The sequence below is a fragment of the Vicia villosa genome, unplaced genomic scaffold (genome assembly GCF_029867415.1).
Source record: "Vicia villosa cultivar HV-30 ecotype Madison, WI unplaced genomic scaffold, Vvil1.0 ctg.000078F_1_1_1, whole genome shotgun sequence".
Taxonomy (NCBI): Eukaryota; Viridiplantae; Streptophyta; class Magnoliopsida; order Fabales; family Fabaceae; genus Vicia; species Vicia villosa.
The window spans coordinates 163,630-184,260 of NW_026705002.1; the positions used below are offsets into that span (position 1 = coordinate 163,630).

Below are 20,631 nucleotides of genomic sequence, written 5' to 3' on the forward strand. Positions count from 1 at the left end.
GTTCCAAACATATGAACTCACACTACATTTGTTTAGAACTCAAAATATCTATTCTTCAACTAGTAGCTTCATACCAACAGTAATAATGTTCTAACATCCCATAGAACATCAGCTCCATCTCCTTGGAACACATTATCCTTGATATTCTTTAAGGTCTTCAAACAACTTTGTCATACCCCAAATTTGTCCTACCCCTAAATTATTTTAACTGGCTTAAGCTTTGCATTCATACGCATCTCTCCATTAGGTCATCTAACATATCATACATTCATTAATCAATAATATTGGCATTGGGATCAAGGATCTTGAATTGTCAAGTTCCATAATGTTTTGAGGTGTACATGGACTGGTTCATCTAGTTCTTCTTTGAACATGGAACTATGGAATTATGATTTCAATCCCTTATGTGTGAGTTTGGTCTTAAGGCTATCCTGAACATCTTTCCTTCAATATTTGGAACTTGATGTTTATCTAAGGTTATATCCAACAATTGAAAAGGAATTTTGGCTGGACAAGAGGAGCACGGGTCATCAATTCGGTATTTTGGCTTGTGTGAGTTATAAGGCATACATCATGATGCAATTGAAAAAGGGTTGACTACATCAAAGTTAAAGAGGTGCGCTTATCAGGTGTTCTGTTTCAAAATACGAGTGAACTCAAACTCTGGATTCAAGTAATGGTATATGAGGTCAAGTTTGTTTCAACTTATCAAAAATTAAGATGCACGCAAGGGTGAGATTTAAGGAGTGCGCGTATGAGTTCTGATCGAGATTTTAGCTGAATACGACTCAAGATGCATGTCGAAGATGGTGTGTATCGTACAAGTTCACCATTCATTCAAATACATTCATTCCAATATTCAAAATCCATTTCAAGTTCATCTCAAGTCCATACACTTAAACATTCATACACTTCATACAAATTTCGTTACAAAAAACATTACATATTTCATCCATTACAAAATCCAAGAGTGCATTACAAATAAAATACAGAGTTTATTACAAATATCATTATCACATTGCACTAAGGAGTTTACATCTAAAGTTATACGCAGAGCCTAACACCTAAGGCTCTCCTCATTGCCGTGCACCATTGAAGCTTCACGACATGCTACCTCGTTACAGCCATGCTCTTCATCTCCTTCTTCACCTGCTGCAAAACAGCACATGAGTCAAGACAGCCTTACACTTTACCAAACAGCTGCATCATACATAAAACACATTCAAACCAACATTCATATAGCATAAACCAAATACATACAGCCCTCATTCAATCATTCCTAACATAAACCCTTTTTTACCAACCTAACATGACTAACCATTTCCCTAGATTGTGCAGCAAACCACCAACTAAAACCAGAGGAGAGAAATTCTCTAACTTCTAGCTGAACCGTAAACCGTTCCATACTAAACCAGACCCATTATAAACCCATTCAAATCATGGCTCATTGATGCTAACAGTTACAAACTACATAACATATTCAAAATAACCAAAAGATCATACCTGTTACACCAGTTTACTGCCTCATTCGATACACCATACGAACATATTCGAGTCTCACACCTTAAAGTCATCCTTACACCATAACACTTCCATACACGATCCAGAAAAATCCTGCAATCAAACAATCACACTGAAGCATCGACACAGTTCAGGCAGCAGGGATTCTGTTTTTGTCATCAGTAAATTCATTCTATACCAGGTCGGTGTCGAAACCATAAGCAGATATACAAGGAAGGGTCATGTTCACATTGTAAATCCAACCTGCATCAGAACAGTGGCAGCATGTTAGAGGCAAGAAAACAATCCAAAAACAGGTCTCATACGGAAGTCCCATCCAATGAAAACAAGCAGCCAACACTCAAGCATATCAACATATGGGTATAACTCAAAAGCAAAGGAATAAATAGCATCAAGAGTCTACCATCATGTAGCTAACAGCCTTTTTTTTTTAGCAGCTTCAACCATTATTAACAAACCTTATTAACTTCAAGCTAGCCTAAATCTCACCCTTCATTTGCAACTTTCCCTCTAAATCTAACAGCCATCAGGGCTTCTTACTAGCCATAACAGATTTCCTAACTTTCAACTACCTAAGTAACCATTAACTACTTTCATAACTAACTATAACCTCCATATAACTGTCAGCTTATGCCTAACTAACAGAAAAACTAACATAACCATCATAACAGAATCCTCTAACTGACTCAACCATTCTCTAACAGAATTTGCAAATAACAGTTATTATTCTAACTATCCCAACAGAGTAATAACAGAATCAGAAGAAAAAGAGAGGGTTTAGTGAGAACAGAAGAAAAAAAGAGAGTTCATAACAGAGTTACAACTAACCTCATAACCGAATCGATCTCTACCTTTCATTGGTGTAACAAACTTTTGAATTCAAGGGCTCAGATTCTTCATCTGTAACTAACATCTCCCCCTTCGATCTCTATATAACAGAACCCCACTTTCCATTCATTCTCTCCCCTTTTTCCTTCATTCTCAACACAATCCATCTTCTTCAACTTCAATCTCAGTTCTTCTTTCTCTCTCACACTCGATCTTCTTCAATTCCACTCTCCAATCTTCACCACTGCCACTCTCTTCCATTCTCCTTCACCACTTTTCCTTCTCTTCCCTCACAATCGATCTTCTCCAATTCTTCCTCTCTTCAATCCTTTCACCTTAACCATTTTTCACCTCAGTTCTTCACTCTCAACCTCATCTTCATTCACGATCTTCAACTCTTGATCTTTCTTCAATCTTCATCACCTCAACAGAAGCTGAAAAACGCCACAAACTTCACAACCACCGCAATTTCAATCTTCATCACAGAATAACAATAGCACTCTTCACCGATTCGACAATCACCGACGCAGCAATTCAACGCAACGATTTCATCTTCATCTGCAATCAACAACAACAACACGCCTCCAGCAATAATCAGTAACCAAATCAAGACACGAAAAAGAATCGGAAAAGAAGAGGAACTCCGTGAAACGTTAAAAGAGTAAGGTGTTACCTGAAGAGTTTATGGTGTTCTTTCCGTTGTCGTCGCCGTTGAAGCACCATCGAAGTTACTTCCGATACGACTGTGTTGTTTGATGCGAGCGAAAGTCAAAGGAGAACCGAACAAGAACGCAAATCATCATCTTCTTCCTACATCCTCAACAACACAACGCGTTTACTGATCAATTCGAGAATGAAGCGAGTCTGAATCGGAGACGAGAGAGGCGAGGGCGGAGCGAAGAATGAGATGGAGAAACGGAGAGATGAGACACGTGAGGAGTTTGTTCCGTGTTCTGTTGTTTTCACGGCGGAGATGAGAGAGGGAGATGATCGGAGTTGAGAGGCCGTCGCGCCGTTACGTGAGAGGAAGAGAGTCTGAGAACTCCAAAGGTCACACATTTGACCTAATTCCCTTTTCTTCTTTTTTATTTATTTAATTTCTTTTATTTTTAATTTAATTATCTGAAACAATTATAATCAATGGATCATCAATTTGGGCCAAACGAATTTCTGTCACACCCCCAATGGCCCGATACTTCTTTTTTGGCTGAAGAGAAAAATCTGAAAACAAAACAAACAAATTGCTGGGTTATTTCTTTGGGCCAGGTGCTAGTTACTCTCCACACCACCATGTGAATTCACACCCCCTGGGTCCCTATTATTTTCATGCGAGACTTTAGATTTTTAAGTAGTTTTTACAATACTTTTTTAGATGATAAAAGAGATAATAAAATCCATAAAAATTTCTTGGTTAGTCTTTAGATCATTTTTAGGAATTAATCTTGGTCCCTTTAATTGGTAATTTTTCACATAAAAATCCTCATAAAAAATATTAGTTTAGGCTTATTAGAATGTAGGTTCTTTAAGTGCAATTTAGACTTGAATTAGAATTCCCTTAACACCAATAAAGCTCATAAAAAATAGTAGTTTTTTTAGTTTAATTTCGCATTAATACTTGAATTGCTTCCCTTTATGCTTTTGTACCATTTCCATGCTATTTGTTTCGTATAATTGTTGTGTGATTTGGTTACTTGTTTTTGGCCATATTTTTGGCCTACTTTGTTAATACCTTTCATTACTCCTTTTAGAATCTATCCCATGTTAACATTAGGATTTAGACTTGTATAGACAACTCAGACTAGAATTTAGGATTAGTTCCCTATTTCATTCTTTTTTCCTTTTCAACTATTAAAATACTTAATAAAAGGAAGATGCGAATCACATTAAGAAAGTGATAGAGAAATGAGTGAGATTCATTCCCTAATCTGTTTCTCAATCGCCTAGTGACATAGAAACGAGTGGGATTCATTCCCTAATCTGTTTCTCGGTCACTACTTAATGGGAGAGAAATGAGTGGGATTCATTCCCTAATCTGTTTCTCAAACATTAATTAATGAGAGAGAAATGAGTGGGATTCATTCCCTAATCTGTTTCTCGAACATTACATAATGGGATGGAAGTGAGTGGGATTCATTCCCTAATCTGCTTCTCGATCATTATACATTTTATGTGATTCGGATCGCAAAGTAAATTCCCTTAAAAAAAATACACAACCAAAAACACTTAAAACATCTAACAATGGTTCTGACTAAAGCAAAGTAGAGAAAGTGGTGAGTGGCCCGGTATTGGGAACTGTTCACCACTCATCTACCCTAAAAGACACCAACCAATCATTTCTTTTTCTTTTGCCTCGTTGGCACCTAAGGGCAATGTCATTTCCGCTTGTACGCATCCTAGGTCGATCCCTTATGCAAAAGCGCGAACGTTGACTCCGCCCAATTAAAAAAAACACAAGAACAAACAGAAAATATTTAGCCGAGCTACGGTAACTCTGATTCCTGAAAAGGATACGTAGGCAGCGGGGTAGGGCCCGTGCGAGTACAATTCTTTGTTTTCCCTACATTTTGCATTCATTTCGCATTTAGATTTTAGACATAGATATACACCCTTTAGATAGAAATAGACATAGGTGGATACCATCGAGTACGATGGGCGTAAGGGGTGCTAATACCTTCCCCTCGCGTAACCGACTCCCGTACCTAGATTCTCTGGTCGCAAGACCCTGTTCCTTCCTTTGTTAGGTTTTCTGATATTCCTTTCCCTTATGGGATAAATATATTGGTGGCGACTCTGTTCATTTTTTCGCGAGCGTGCGACAAACTTGCATATGTATATGAGACTCGTTGATCAATTGATACTCATTAACTCTATTGATAAATGTATTTATGAGTGGACTTGAGAAGGGCTAAAGTATCTTTGACACTTTTAATATAGTTGAAACATCTGCCAAATAAAAATATAACCCTAGAATTCTTCTAGCACTTTGAGGGTTATATCAGAGGCTATGCAGCAGAATATAGCCATATATCAACAGACTTTACAAAGTGCTTACTCCATGATTCAATTGTAAGCATGACATCCAAGGATTGAAAGTAAATCAACCCTACAAAGTGCTTGCTTCTTCACCAAGAAATATACTGGACCTAACCAATATCCTGACCAAATAGAACCACGTAAGCACAAGAATAATACCTTATCAATATCCTCACTCCCGCATGAAGGTTTTGACAATCTACTTCTCTGTGCTAAATAAAAGCTGAACAGTTTAATTCAAATTCTTCACTCCCGCATGAAGTCTATGAATTTAACTCTCTTTATTCCAGATTCATTATCTTCTTTCATCAAGAAGGTACAATGACTTTAGTTAGGTTGGATAATTCTTCCACAAATAGGTCCATCCAAAACTTTAAGGGACCATACAATATGAACACTCCTTGTTCAAACAATCTTCTACCTTGAACACAACCAGAAAGTATCCCTTATGGATCTCATCCAGAAACAGACAGGATACTTGCTCTGATACCAATTGAAATTCTGGTATGACAGTACCAAGATGTCATAGATGATGTTGAGACATCAGGTCTGTTACAAAACTGCAATAGTAGGATATTATGATTTTCAATTTTGGTTTAATACTAGCATGATAGAAGATCATAAGGATACTGGAACCATTTAAACATAATGATAACACAATGATCATAAACAAGTTTTGATCTAGGTTAGTTTGCTGAAGGCACAAGCTTTGAAAGAATTCCCTGATGTCATATCCAATTTTATGACATCTTATACTAGATCAATAAACTAGTGCAGAAAATAAATAACACAATGAATTATCTACCCAGTTCGGATCCACAATCCTACTCTGGGGGCTACCTGGCCAAGGATAAGTCCACTAAATATAATCAATTCATAGACCCTCAGCAAACAACCAGTTTGCGATCTAATCACTTAAAAATACCCGTGATATACTTTTACCTAAGACTCACCTAGGTACGAGGCCCCCTAAAATCCCTTTAATCACAACCAGTGATAACACATAGACGACAATAAGAACAGAGTGAAGACACACTTCAAACACATCTTAATCTTGCTTATCAGCTTCGATCAAGAGACACATATCACTCAACCCTTACCTACATGTTTATAGTGAGAGAAATACTTCTCTTACCTACAGGTTTAGAGAAGAACATGGGAGCCATCCCACAGCTTGGGTGATCTACCTTGACAAACCCTAATGTTTACATTGTTTCAATACTCGGCTTGCTTACTAAACTAGGTTACAAAGCTTCCTATTTATAACCTATTCCAACTGGACTTGGGCCTTCTATCACAACCTTATTTTCTGTTACAAATCATTAGGAAAAATTTGTTAAAAATCTTCAATCATAAGTTTCCTAAATTATTTTCATAATTAGAAATTGCATAATCCAATACTCTGACTTGATTCTCTTGACCATTAAACATGCACCACATAGGATTGCATAATAATCCATAGAATATTCTACATCTGTTGAGTACAAAATGAATCTTCATATTCCAGCTCAGCAGGCGCAATGAGTTTTCTGTATATGACATCTCATGATGTCACAGGACATGTCTTAACATTCCATAGAACATCTTTACTTGTTTTGTACGTGTTTATATTTGCAAGCTCTATACTTTCTATTGCATATTGCTGCTATTATATTTTAGCCAAACATAAATGCCAAACACATACTTGAAGGAATAAAGTAAACTGTCACATTTTCTTCATACTTGAAGGAATAAAGTAGATCGCGCATTTTCTTAATACATCTTATTTGGTTATGCATTCAAAATTTCATATCACATTTTTGTTGAATTACCTCTTAATATGATAATTTGGAATTGGATAATCTCTTTTACATAAGTTCTCCTAAATCTTTCTTATATCATAGCCTTATTTTTCCTTTATAAGAAAGGGTGGAGTTCTCGTATTAAGAATATGTTCTTAAAACATATTACTAGGATTATTTGAGTTACTTGTAAATGTAGAAACAAAGCGAGGTTTAGAAATTATGGGTCAAATATTCATCATTCTATAAATTTCATAAAATGTGTTATTTCATTATCTGTTGATCACTTCAAGTCGCTTGATCTCCTAGAACAACAACTTTTTGTTGTTTTTCATAGACTAAATGAGAATTTTTGTGTGGTTTTGTTGTTAATTTAAACCTTTCAACAATATTATCTGTTGAAACTTTGTCTTCCAATTACTCCAATAGAGACAACTTAATATTAACGTTTTAAGCCCAAACTGTCTAGTATCCCATCCTTACATCATGCTCTTTTTGTTTTTAGATTATGCGGGTGTGGGCATTAATTTTTACAATTTTAAATTTCAATAACTTTAACTTAAAGTCGTGTTACATATAATATCTAACTCTCCCTCTTTTTTCCAATAATTATTATTTTGGATATATGTTTGTTATATTTTGGATATCTAGCTCTTTTTTCTGCCTGTTATTATTTTAAATTATTTTTGACTAATAAATAATTTTTCTTTTTAAAATTTAAAAAATTCTTGCAATAATTATTAGATCTCAAAAATAAATATTAAATAAAACTAAGCTTATTTCTTTTTAAATTAGGATTGAATTTAAAATGAAAAAATAACAAAAAAATGATTCACTGTTATTCAAAATAAGTAAATATATATTAAATTAAACTAAAGTTTTCTTTCATAGAATTCAAAATTCTATGTATTTTAAATCATTCAATAGAAATTCATTTATTTTAAAATTTTTTTGTTTGGATTGTGTCGTAAAATGATTCATTGTTAAATTTCTAAAGTCATATTCCTAATTTTTTTAAACTTTTGGGCCCAATTTAAAATATATAAAATAGGGACAAATTTACATTTGTTTGAAAATTTGAAGTGAATAATTTGTTAAATATGATTATTATTAAGGATTTATTTGTAATTTTTGAAAAAATTTAGACGAATTTGAAAAATTTGAAAAATTATTAATCAAGAATTTAGTTCATATTATAAAGAGTGGATGAGCAATTTAAAATTCTTTACTTATTAGTGTCATTTGAAATTCATTATATTTAACATGAATAAAATACTGCATAAATTTAAATCATTTTATTAATTCTCCATATTTTAATCCAAACAATAAATTTTGATCTAGTCATTTTAAATTCCTTAAAAAAAATTACTTTTCCAAACTAAAATGCGTCATCCAAACCCCTCTCTTAAGTTAATGTTAAAATTTAGTTGAAAATATAGTAGATTTTGATACATTCAAATAACGATACTTTATTTGAGTAATCTTTTGGGGATATGACAAAACCACGTCCTTTACTTAGCTTTATATCGGCATTGTTATGTTTATTTCTATATCTACAATACAAAGAAATATCAATATAAACAATCAATCACTTAAAACAAAAGTTGAAATCACAAAGCAAATTAAATTCACCAATTACCACATAAAATTCTTAGAGGTTAAAAGGTTCAGAATACAACAGTTAAATATTTACTTCAATTTTGGACAATTTTCACTATGGCTTCAATACAATACAATTTCATCGGTGAAATTCAACTCCTTGTAGTATATGAGGGAGAAAACTCAATTTCATTGAAAACTTGAGAGAGTACTTCATGCAATGCAATATATAGGGAACATTGGGAACTTATAGGAGTATATTTGGATGGTCTAGAATTAGTTGCACCCATACTAAACCAAGAAGAACGCCATTATTACCTTTGAGGATCTTACAATATTTTTGGTTCACATACTCTTTCCTACTATCAAAAATACACTCTTAATTTAATTGTCAAATTATGTTGGAATAATATGATAAGGAATTACAGACACTCAAAACACTTGAGACTTGTCTTTCATGAGAAATTTTAGTGTAACTCGAACGCAATCATCAATCAATAAATGAAACATAATACTTTGACACAAAACTAATACACATAAATAACACCAATAAACTTACAATAATCACAAGGTTTCTTGCGCGTCGCAATTTTGTTTCAATCACCGACAAGGGCAGTAATAGACAAATATCTTTTCACCAAGAAGATCAACCTCGCTACATGTACTATTTATACATCCCTTCAGACATGCACCGAAATATGTTGAATGACTAAATAGAACGACTCTAAGATATGGAGTACATTGCAAAATTGGACTACTATTTTTTTTTTCTGTAGGCAAGATTTCATTGATAAAAGAGATCTTAAATAGAACGACTCTATAAATTAATTTAATTTTTCAGTTGCATTGTCCATGTTGTCATCAGTCTGTGCTATGTTATCCCTTCCTTGGGCATTATCCTAATTTTGCTTGATTGTCGGGTCTATCAACAATCATTCTTTATTAAATGAATACTTATTACACCTCTGATCTTATTTTAATTTGTTGTGCTAATAAAAACCACAATTACATTAGTGTTTTAAGAGAGCATCTTTCTAGCTATAAAGTGAATATTTATAAAAAAAGTTTAATATTTTAATTACTTTGGATTCATCAGAGAGCATCTTGGTAGATCCAAAGCAATTATCATATTTAATTTTTTTTCTATAAATCTTTATTTTAGAGCTACTAAGTTTAATGTGGGTTTCATTAATATAACAAATGAAGACAAGATTAAATGTGTTATAAGTAACCATTGAAAAAAGGAAGGATGGTTGATGATTCAACAAACTAACCAAGTTGAGCTAAAGTCCAAGGCAGGGACAAAAAAGCTTAGGTAGATGCAAACATGATCCATGCCAATGAAAATAAAATTACTTTATAATATATAATAAAAGATTATATAATCAAATGGTAATTTTCCATTATTTAATTTTTACGAAAAGAAAAACATGATCTCGATAAAGTCAAACAATAATTTTATTATACTTGCTTTTGTTGATTAAGGCTTTGTAAACTTATTTATATATAATTTAAAATTTTCTATACAGGCCATTGATATTTTATTAAATCTTGATAAATCGTTATGCGTTAAAAACAAATCAATAAATAAGATAACCACTAATTAATAAGTGTACTCTTTAAAATCAACATGATATCCATTTATTATCAATCAATGGTAAACCATAATCATCTACCTATTAAAGAGAGTAACATGTTAGTGTTTAAACTTCATATTATTGATTTGAACATTTTGCTTAAACATTTTTCTTGCACATTACATTATGATTACAAGTCTCATTCACAATATTAAAACAAGCAGAAGATATATGTTCGAAGTTGGGACATCTAATAGTGTTAGGCAACTAAATTAAATTCTAACCTATATGAATGACAAATTCACAGTAAGTCTAATTCTAATTTAGTCTAGTTCAATTTTCTACACATGAGAATGTCTTTTTTTATGAGAATGAAATGAATAATTACTGATTATTAAAGTAAATATAAATGGTTGAGATTAAATAATCACTCTCATATAATTATTCATTGAATCATTAATAAATATAATGGTCAATAATTATTTCTTTCATTCTCATATAAATTGTTTAGGGTTATAAATATTTTCTATAAATTTTTACACAATCTCCAAAATTCATTCCCAAATTTCTAGCCTAGTTTCTATCATATTAGATTTCATCTATATAAACCATGAGAGAGTTTGGAAATAATACAGTATACATTTGATAAATAAAAAGTTCAAAGAACATTAAAATACACAAAAAGTAGAAGCAAGCAATGTAGTACCTATGTTTGAGACATCCTCCACAATTGAATCACCACCATCTTCTAAAAACGAATGTGCAATATATGTTCCTATTTGCAACAAATTAACAAAGACATTATTTGGGTACTAATTAATGAAATTGAAGCTTACACTTAAAAATCATAATGATAGAAAATGTGTTAAAACAAAAAAACACATCCATGTTAATAACACCTTGTGGAATGATCAAAAACCTCAAGCGTGGTAAGGATCGGAGGCTCTCTATTTCGAATCTCACCCTCATTATAGCACCAATGATCAAACAAATATGGCACCATTACCTGTATGTTCATCAGTATCAAAGACAAAACATTTTAGAGAGAAAGAGTTGTTAGTTGAGTGATTTGGATGGAGATGGATGGGGGAAAGAAAGTTATTTTAAGTAAAACGGGAAGCTAATATGATGTTTTGAACATATTGACTTTGACACATTCATCTCACTCTGGCTAATTTTCACTTATTTATCTCCATGCAAAAAGGAGAAATTTTCTACAATCCCTGATTTTTTTTTACATAAAACTCTTTTTTATTTTTATTTTTATTTTTATTATAAGTGTTTCTTCAAGATAAATAAATGAGGCTATTCTTTTATTTAAATTGAATTCTATAATATTATTAGTTTAATTATATTTGTGTTTTAAATAAGTTATGAAAGGTTTCAAAAAAAAATTATTTAAACATTCTTTTCTATAATACTTTTAATTGATATATTTTCAAAAATATTTAAAGTAAATACTACTTTATTAAATTCTCATACAAAATTGTTTAACATCACTATAAATTCTTCAAAACTTGACATCAAAGACGTGAAGTTAATGATATGACTTTGATCTCAATTTCCCTGTGCTATACACGACATTGTACCTTTGTACATTGTGCACGATTACTAAATTGTTTCTCAAGTTTGAAATATTGACATTGAACAAGAAATACAATAATTTAATCATTAGAAATAAACTTATAAAATCTTCACAAAATGTTTAATGGGTGGACTAACTCATTAGAAAATGAAAGCTTCATCGTCAAACATAGAATCAAATAGTTGACTTGAAAAACTATGTTTACCAGAGAAAAATGGTTAATTACTTGAAGTACTTAATCCATATGGTAGCATCGACAACATATATCATATATAGTAAATATATGTCTAAATGACGCGTGCCTAAAATAGTACATAGGTGTTTACTGTAAAATTTAGTAAACAAGCGTTAGTCTTCAAAAAGGTTACTTACAGGATCAACTAGATGATCGTAAGATATATGTGTGTAAAGTCTTCTAGAGTTTATATGATTTTGTGTAAAAAGACAAAGATTTTGACATAGGCAGAATCTTGAGAATAAAAAAAGAAAATAGAGTAAAGGTGCAGGAACTATAAATAAGGCTTCGGCAGTAGTCGAAGTTAAAAGGATTGAAATTAAATGCAGAAATGTAATTTTAAGGTAGAAGACTTGGCATTAAATAAAATGGTGTTGGCATACATACAATGCCCTCAATCAAACTCATTTTTCACTTTACACAGATACTTATTTGTAGTAAATTAAACACACTGAAATATAGCACTAGAATTCATATTCATACTGAAATCAAAATGACTGTAACAAACGGTCATTTCTCCTGAAATTGACATGTCTTTGTTTGCATACGTAGCGCCTTTAGACTTGCTTCTACACGTCCGTCAAATGTAGATAAGAACAAAAATTAGTTATTTAACCATGCTCCGCATTGGATATGACTTTGACGAAATGGTCTTCATTTTACTCTTAAAATTACTAAGTCCTAAACACTACTGAGTGTACAGGAACTTTGACACATTCGTTGAATCATCCAAGTTCTACTAAGTGTTTTTTCAATCTTCTTTGTGATATGCTGAGATTTCCAGCTAACAGTAGGTTGATGATATCTTAATTCACTGTGTAGTACGAAACTCTCAATGTTTAGTACATAGGATGATGATATTTTAACAATTTTCTTTATCCCAAATAATAATGAGGTAGAATTTGTTTACTCTTTTAAAAAAATTAGATAACATAGAATCTATTTAAAAAAATTTACACAAGTAACAAACATTATAAAATAAAATTGTTTTTTTATATTGTGTTATCATCAAAACCATATTAGAAAGCATTGTCTTTCAACCCAATTTCAGATCCATTTTAAGAAGAATTGTTTTTCAATCCGATTTTAGTTCAATAATGTACACAATGGAAGATTGTACGTCGATCTATAAAAAATATTTTCTTCATACATGAAGAAATAAAGTAGATTGTCGCATTTTCTTAATACATCTTATTTGGTTATGTATTCAAAATTGCACATCACATTTTCTTTGAATGATCTCTTACTATGATAATTTGGAGTTAGGTAATCTCTTTGACATAAGTTGTCTCAAATCTTTCAGATATCATCGCCTCATTTTCAATTTATTAAAAATGGTGAAGTTCCAATATTAAGGATAAGGTCTTAAATATGTTGCTAACATTGTTGAGTTACATGTAGAAATAAAATGAGGTTTTGATATTATACGCCAAATATTTATCATTCTATAAACATTCAAATTACCATTCGTAACCCATTTAATAAAAAATTTAATGCATATTTTAGTATTGTTGACTTTTCAAATTCTTTATTTAAAGTTAAACAAAGGTAAATAATAAAGTAACCAAAATTTCTTTATATTTTGAATATTGAATGAATAATGATTTATTTATTTATTAATTAATACATATATTCACTATTTATAATCTTAACCAATTAAATAAAGTAAATATTGTAACTTTGAAATTGACATTCTCTACATTAGTTGAATAATACCTCTTTTGTTGACAGGATGGCAAAACTAGCCGGTTGTACGAACATGTTTGTTTTGCCAGCATTTTATTTCCAAAATGATCCAAAGTTTTAGGTTCAAACTCCCTAGTATGCTGACCCCCGCGTCATTCTCTTTCTTGCAAAATTATTGGTAGGCGTCTCCAGGTTTGTCCCGTCTCGCCCATAACCCCTTATTTATAATAATCACATGACCTTTCATAAAGAGTCATGTTTAGAATTTCACGACTTTCCATCAAGGGTCATGATTATTTTAATTTTCTTAATTTAATTTTACCCATCGCAAGATAGAAATAAATTTTTTAATATCTATACAATATTTGTCATGACAAATACATCCTTAGCCATAAACCTTACAATAATTAGATCACTTAAATTTGGCTAGTTAAATAATAGTTCTAACACATTAATTTATTACATGTATGAGCAAATTTTTTAAAAATATATTTAGCTCAGTTTTAAAGTATTTGCACTAAGGATTCAATACAATATGCAAAAATAAATCACAAAGGATAGGGTGAAAATGAGCTCATTGAAGTATACGAGGGAAAAATCTGAATTACATTGAAAACTTTAGAGAATATTTCTTGCAATGATATATATAGTGAATATTTGGCACTTACAAAGCAAATTGAACGGCCAAGAGTTAGTTGCACACGGATTCCTAACACATTTAATCTCTTATATATATTTTTTCTTACTTAATTGATACACACATACTAACTCATGAACAATATCAATATTATCTTTCAGGACTTAAGAATATTTTTGGTTCACATATTCTTTGTTACTATGCAAAATATACTCTTAATTGAGTTCCCAAATTGTGTTGGAACAATATGATAAGTTTCTATATCTTTCATGAGAAATTTCAATGTAACAAACTTACAATAATCACAAGGTTTATTACACTTCGATTTTTGGTTTAAATCATCAACAAGGTTAATAACTAGAAATTTTTTCACCGATATGATCAACTTTGCTTCCGTTAATGGCGACGCGTGCTATTTGTCAACCATGTTCAACAATCCATGCTAATGCTAGCTAGCTTCCGTGAAGGAATGAACCGACAACAATCACAATGACAAACTCCTTATTTCCATATATGTGCTTGTTGATATAACACCTTTGTAATATTGTGATATCTCAATTTAATAATTAATAAAAGTTCAACAATTGCTAAGTTTTATCTCATTCGCACATTCAAATGCAACTATATAAGCCTATATGCCTAAAAAGAAAGAATTGTAATATTATGAAGGTCCAATTTCAAGATAAACACAAATAGAAAAAAAAACAACATACCAAATTTTTTACCATTAAGCAGTTGTATCTCCAGACTGCGTAAATTTGAAATGTTCAAATGTTAGTTCAAAAAAGAGAATCATAATTGAGAAAACTATAAAATCGGGTAACTAGTTTTATTATGGATTATAAAATAATTTCATTTTTCAATTGCACTGTTTATGTTGTCATCAACCAGAGCTATGCTGTCAATTCCTTGGGCTTTATTCTAAGTTGGCTGTATTGTAGGTCCATCAGCAACCATTCTTTATTGAATGAATACTTATTACACCTCTTTGTTCTGCTAATACAAACGTCAATTATATTAGTGTTGTAAGAGAACATTTTACTAGCTTTGAATATTTATAAAATAAATTAATATGTTAATTACTTTGGATTCATCAAAACGCATTTTGGTAGATCCAAAACAATTATCATATTCAATTTTTTTATAAATCCTTACTTTATAGCTACTAAAATGCTTTCTTATAACCTTAATGTGATTGTAGGTTTATTTAATATAACAACTAAAGACAATATTACATGTGTTATAAGAAACCATTAAAAAAAAAAGAAGGATAGTTGATCAACCAACAATCTAGCCAATTTAGACTAAAGCCCAAGGCACGGACAAAAGAGTTTTGGCAGATGAAAACATGATTCGTATCAATTTAAATAAAATTAGTTTATAATCTATAGTAAAAGAGTATATAAATAATTATATATATATATATATATATATATATATATATATATATATATATATATATATATATATATATATATATATATATATATATATATATATATATATATATATATATATATAACCACTAATCGAGAGAAATTAATAGCCTCATTAATGTATTAACATTCTCTCTCTTGATAAATTTGACGGTTGATATTTCTTCCTCTCATCTCTCATTTAAAAATGCTCTCACTTGATATGCTCCCTATATATATATATATATATATATATATATATATATATATATATATATATATATATATATATATATATATATATATATATATATATATATATATATATATATATATATATATATATATATATATATATATATATATATATATATATATAACCACTAATCAATGAACAAATTCGATTAATATCAGCATCATCTCCATTTAATATAATCTATTGGTAAGCCATAATCATCCACTTCTTACACACGTTAGTGTTTAAACTCCAAAAATAAATCAACTAATAAGAAATATATCAAGAAGATTTTCAAACCGTGTGTGATAAGTAGTAATGCATAAAATTATGGTTTAAATTCTCAAACAGTGGCTATACTATCCACCTTTTTGGTTTAAATATTCTATAAAAAAACTAAAACCAAGAATGAGAAATTAAATTTTTATACAAAATTTGATAAAGAAAAATTTAAAAAGAACATTAAAATACACAAAAATTGGAAGCAACCAACATAGTACCATGTTTAAGTCTTCCTACACATTTGAATGATCTCCATCTTCGAATCTCGCATCCATTATAGCACCTTTACCTGTATACTCAAAAGAAAAAAAAGTTTTATATTAAGTTTTATGGGAAGCTATATTGCTCAAAAACCAAAAGATACTAGTTACTATGGGAAGCTATATTGCTCAAAAACCAAAAGAGAGTGTGGGGTTTTAATGTTGAATGGTTTTGAAGTGAGAGCCGTGGATTATCAAGTTTGTTATTCTGCGTGCGAATATGGCGTTTTCAAGATATTGATTTTGACAGAGTTTTATGTTCAAAGAGGTGACGTGACGTTTACACTCTCGGCACTCTAGCTAGATTTTACTTATTTATCTCCAATCCGTGGGAATTTTTCACATAGAAAATTTACTTTATTTTTTCTTGTTAGTTTTTCTTCTAGGTAAATGTTGTTATTCTTTTATTATTTAAAATTAATTCAAATATAATTTTTTATAATCAAAATTTAATTTAAACATTTCTTTTTTCTACAATACTTTGAAATGATATTACTATCTGAACTCAGACACGCGATGTCTAACAGGATGTCACGACATTACTATCTGAACGTTTTTAAACAAAAGAACAAAGAGTAAACAGATAAACAACACAGGAAAGTTGTTAATCCAGTTCGGTGCAAACACACCTATATCTGGGGGCTACCAAGCCAGGGAGGAAGTCCACTATAAGTAATATCAATTAAAGGTAATACAAATCAGGATTACGCCTTTCACTTAATATCTACCCAATGCAACTTCAATCTAAACAACTTAGACCAGAGATCCTACTCACTCCCCCTCAATCACAGCAGTGACTAAACTAACCAACGAATAACAAAAGAAGACACTCTTCAAGGACACAACTTGATCTTGCTTAAAAGCTTTGATCAAGTACAATAGTACTCTTGCTTAAAAGCTTTGAGTACTTCTTACAACTCAAAACAAAACGCCTAGACCAAGACAATCATCATGATGATTGTTTGGCTTACAAGAAAGCTACAACGAAAGACTTAAAAACAAAGAACTCTAAAAGTTTGTCAAACAAAAACCCTAACGTCAACAGCAGCACCTGCGTGGAATATATAGCCTTCAAAAAATACAGCAGCTGGGCCTTGGATCCACAAAATAGTTTTAACCCTAATAAAACTAATCTCCATAAATCAAGGAACTAATAATAATAATCATCCAAGACGTCCTTGAAACAGATCAGAATCCATCATTACCAAATAAAGCGCATAGGATCTTATCAGATCACTTAACCATAAATAGTAATAGAAAAGAACGAACAGCTGCGAATGTCATGACATCGGCCTTGACATCAGGTAAGGGCTTGCATAAGGAAAGACTTCACAACAACAGAGTGCATGTCATGACACCAGTTTTGACAAGATAGAACCACAATTAGTTTTACCAAAAATTACAGCCAATCAACAACATCTACAAACTCCCCCTTTGGCAAATTTTTGGCTAAAACACTAATAGATGTAAACAGATATCAGAGCATACACAACAGCCAACAACAGAAAAATAAATTCTGTAACAGAAAAATAAATTCTGTAAGCAACAACAGCAACTTGATTAATCACCAGAAAATCAGAAAACATCTCCTTAATCAACTGTTACAGAAACCACTTGTCATTGTTAGGGAGAACCAGAGAAAACCCAAAAAGGAAAACCACAAAACAACCATGTCCAAGAAAAACCAAAAGATCACCAAAAACCACAAAACAACCATTACAACAACCATTACAACAAAACAACCACTACCACTACCAATTACTCCCCTTTTTTAGCCACAAAAGGAGCCAAAACATATTCAGCTCAGCAGAGCTAATCATCAGACCCATCACTGTCTTCATCACTAGAGCCACCAGGATTGTCATCACTTGAACTACTAGTCCATTCAGCAGCATCACTACTTCCACTCTCAGCACCCTCAGCCTCAGCATCCTCAGCTTCTTCCTCAGCCTCTTTGTCTTCATCCATATTGTCACCACCCTTTTCACCAGCAAGATCATCATCTGTAGACTGCTCAAGACTGTGGATGAGATTTTCAAGTTTCAGCTTCCTGTTGTCCAACTCTTGACAAGTCTCTTTTAGCTCAGCAATAAGAAGAGCTTTGTTCACAGATTTGCTGGGTTGTGATGTCCCAGCAGATGTCTTGTCATCAGACCTCTGCAGCAGCTTGTAGTGAAAAGACAAAGCACTCTCCCTCTTACATACAGAATCTTTACTTTTCAGAATTCCAGGGTGTTGCTTGAGGATTATTCCACATATCAGAGATGGGAAAGCAATGGGAAGCTTAGTAGCAGAGGTACCAACATGCCTCATAGTTTGATCAAATATGTAGGTCCCATAGTCAAATTTTGTCTTGGTTCCCACAGCATATATGAATCTTCCTAGGCCAACAGCAATGGTGGAAGTGTGATTGGTAGGCACCCAGTTAGCAGCACCAATTTTGTGCAGCAATGCATACCTGACATTAAGAGAACTAGCTGACAGTTTGCTCTTTATGGGCCACTTCTTAACCTTACCACCAGTGATTACCTTGCAAACCTCATTATCAGTCACTTCAAGGTCAGGTTGAGCCTCAGCATCTCTACCTAGATATAGGTTGATAACAGCAGGGGAAAAATCTATACACTTTCTTCTAACATACACCTTATGAAAATCATCAGTTGTTCCATCACCACAATCTTGAGACAAATTCACAATGAATTCCTTCACAAGCATTTCATAACACTTTGAAAAATGAGTAACAGTTTTAATCAAACCTGCAGTCTTGATGAGCTTCATGACCTCTTGACATTCCAGAGCATCATTTGCTAATTCTCTTTCCAGAGCCAGCCTTCTTTGATAGACAAACTTCCACTGGATAGCATTTGAAGCATAGTGCAAGTAAATGTTATCCAAAGGAACATCACGAACCTTTGTGGAGGATTTTGTGACAGCAATCTTCTTCTTGGATGGGATGTCAGGGACATCACTTAAGACATCATCTTCTGGGACAGAAACACTTCTTTCCTTCCTCTTCTTCACAGTAGTCTTGCTCCCTGTGGTTGAAGGTTCAGCAAGGACCTTCTTGTCCTTCTTTATAGTGACCTTCTTTTGAGGAGTAACCTGAGGTTTGGAGAAATCTTGATCACAAGCCTGTTTGCCCTTACGAGTCTTGACTCTATGAGAGATGCTAGAGATGAGTTCATCATCAGCAATGTCAATAGAATCATCCAGATCATCCAGATTCACCACATCATGCACAGTAGGGCCTTCATTAGGGGTTTCTTTAGAAACAGCAACAGGAACCTCTTCAGCTTTCTCAGGCTCAGGAATTTCAGCATCTTTAGTACCAGATGTTTCAACATTAACAGCTTCAGATGTCTCAACTTCTTTGGCACCTGGGATCTTCTCTTCAATGTTATCAACCGATGTCTCAACATCACCCTGATCTTTGCTAGCATCATCTTGACCATCTTGATCATCTTTGCTGTTCTCAGAAGCAGACATCTGGGCTAGAGGAACGGATATCCCATCAACCTTGTGTCCTTCATTCAAGATTCTGGTGACAATACCTGCGATCGCATTGTGAACATAAGTAGAACCCTCTCTACCTTGAACAGAAAAGGTTTCAGGAACAAATCCCCCAGTTGATTTTCTTGCATGCATCTTTTTTGGTAGATTACGAACAGTATCGGTAGCGGGAACAGAGTTCAATGGCACAACATCCAGCACAACATCTTGATCACTCACAACATTTGGTGCCCTAGAACCTGATGCTGTTTCAGAGGTAGGAGAAGATTTCTTTGAGGGAGAACTCTGAGACATGTTGAGAGAAAATGGAAAACTGGGTAAAGGGTTGTGAAAGCAGAAACACAGAGAGATAGCGTGAGTGTGGAGGAGAGGTTTTGGAGGAATGGAAACCGTTTGGGTAACTTGTAAAAGGGGGGGAAAATACACTTTAATGTGTAATGATATCAA

General features: G+C 32.4%; 1 protein-coding gene and 1 long non-coding RNA gene across 4 annotated transcripts; both read right to left on the minus strand.

The window, feature by feature from the left end:
* Window positions 1–321: 321 nt before the first annotated feature.
* Window positions 322–3,416, minus strand: LOC131623776 (uncharacterized). Of its 3 annotated transcripts, none has more exons than XR_009290293.1 (4): window positions 3,023–3,416; window positions 2,350–2,907; window positions 1,504–1,764; window positions 322–1,200 (listed from the first exon to the last, which is right to left on the minus strand). It is a non-coding gene; the product is annotated as an uncharacterized LOC131623776 (long non-coding RNA). The 3 variants fall into 3 exon arrangements; XR_009290291.1 differs by having other exon boundaries at window positions 330–1,152; XR_009290292.1 differs by having other exon boundaries at window positions 333–1,149.
* A 15,070-nt stretch (window positions 3,417–18,486) lies between these two features.
* LOC131623772 (uncharacterized) lies at window positions 18,487–20,319 on the minus strand. The gene is made up of 2 exons (XM_058894790.1): window positions 19,639–20,319; window positions 18,487–19,377 (listed from the first exon to the last, which is right to left on the minus strand). Exons 1-2 carry the CDS (start codon window positions 20,317–20,319, stop codon window positions 18,487–18,489), a joined length of 1,572 nt encoding a protein of 523 aa, XP_058750773.1.
* Window positions 20,320–20,631: the final 312 nt, after the last annotated feature.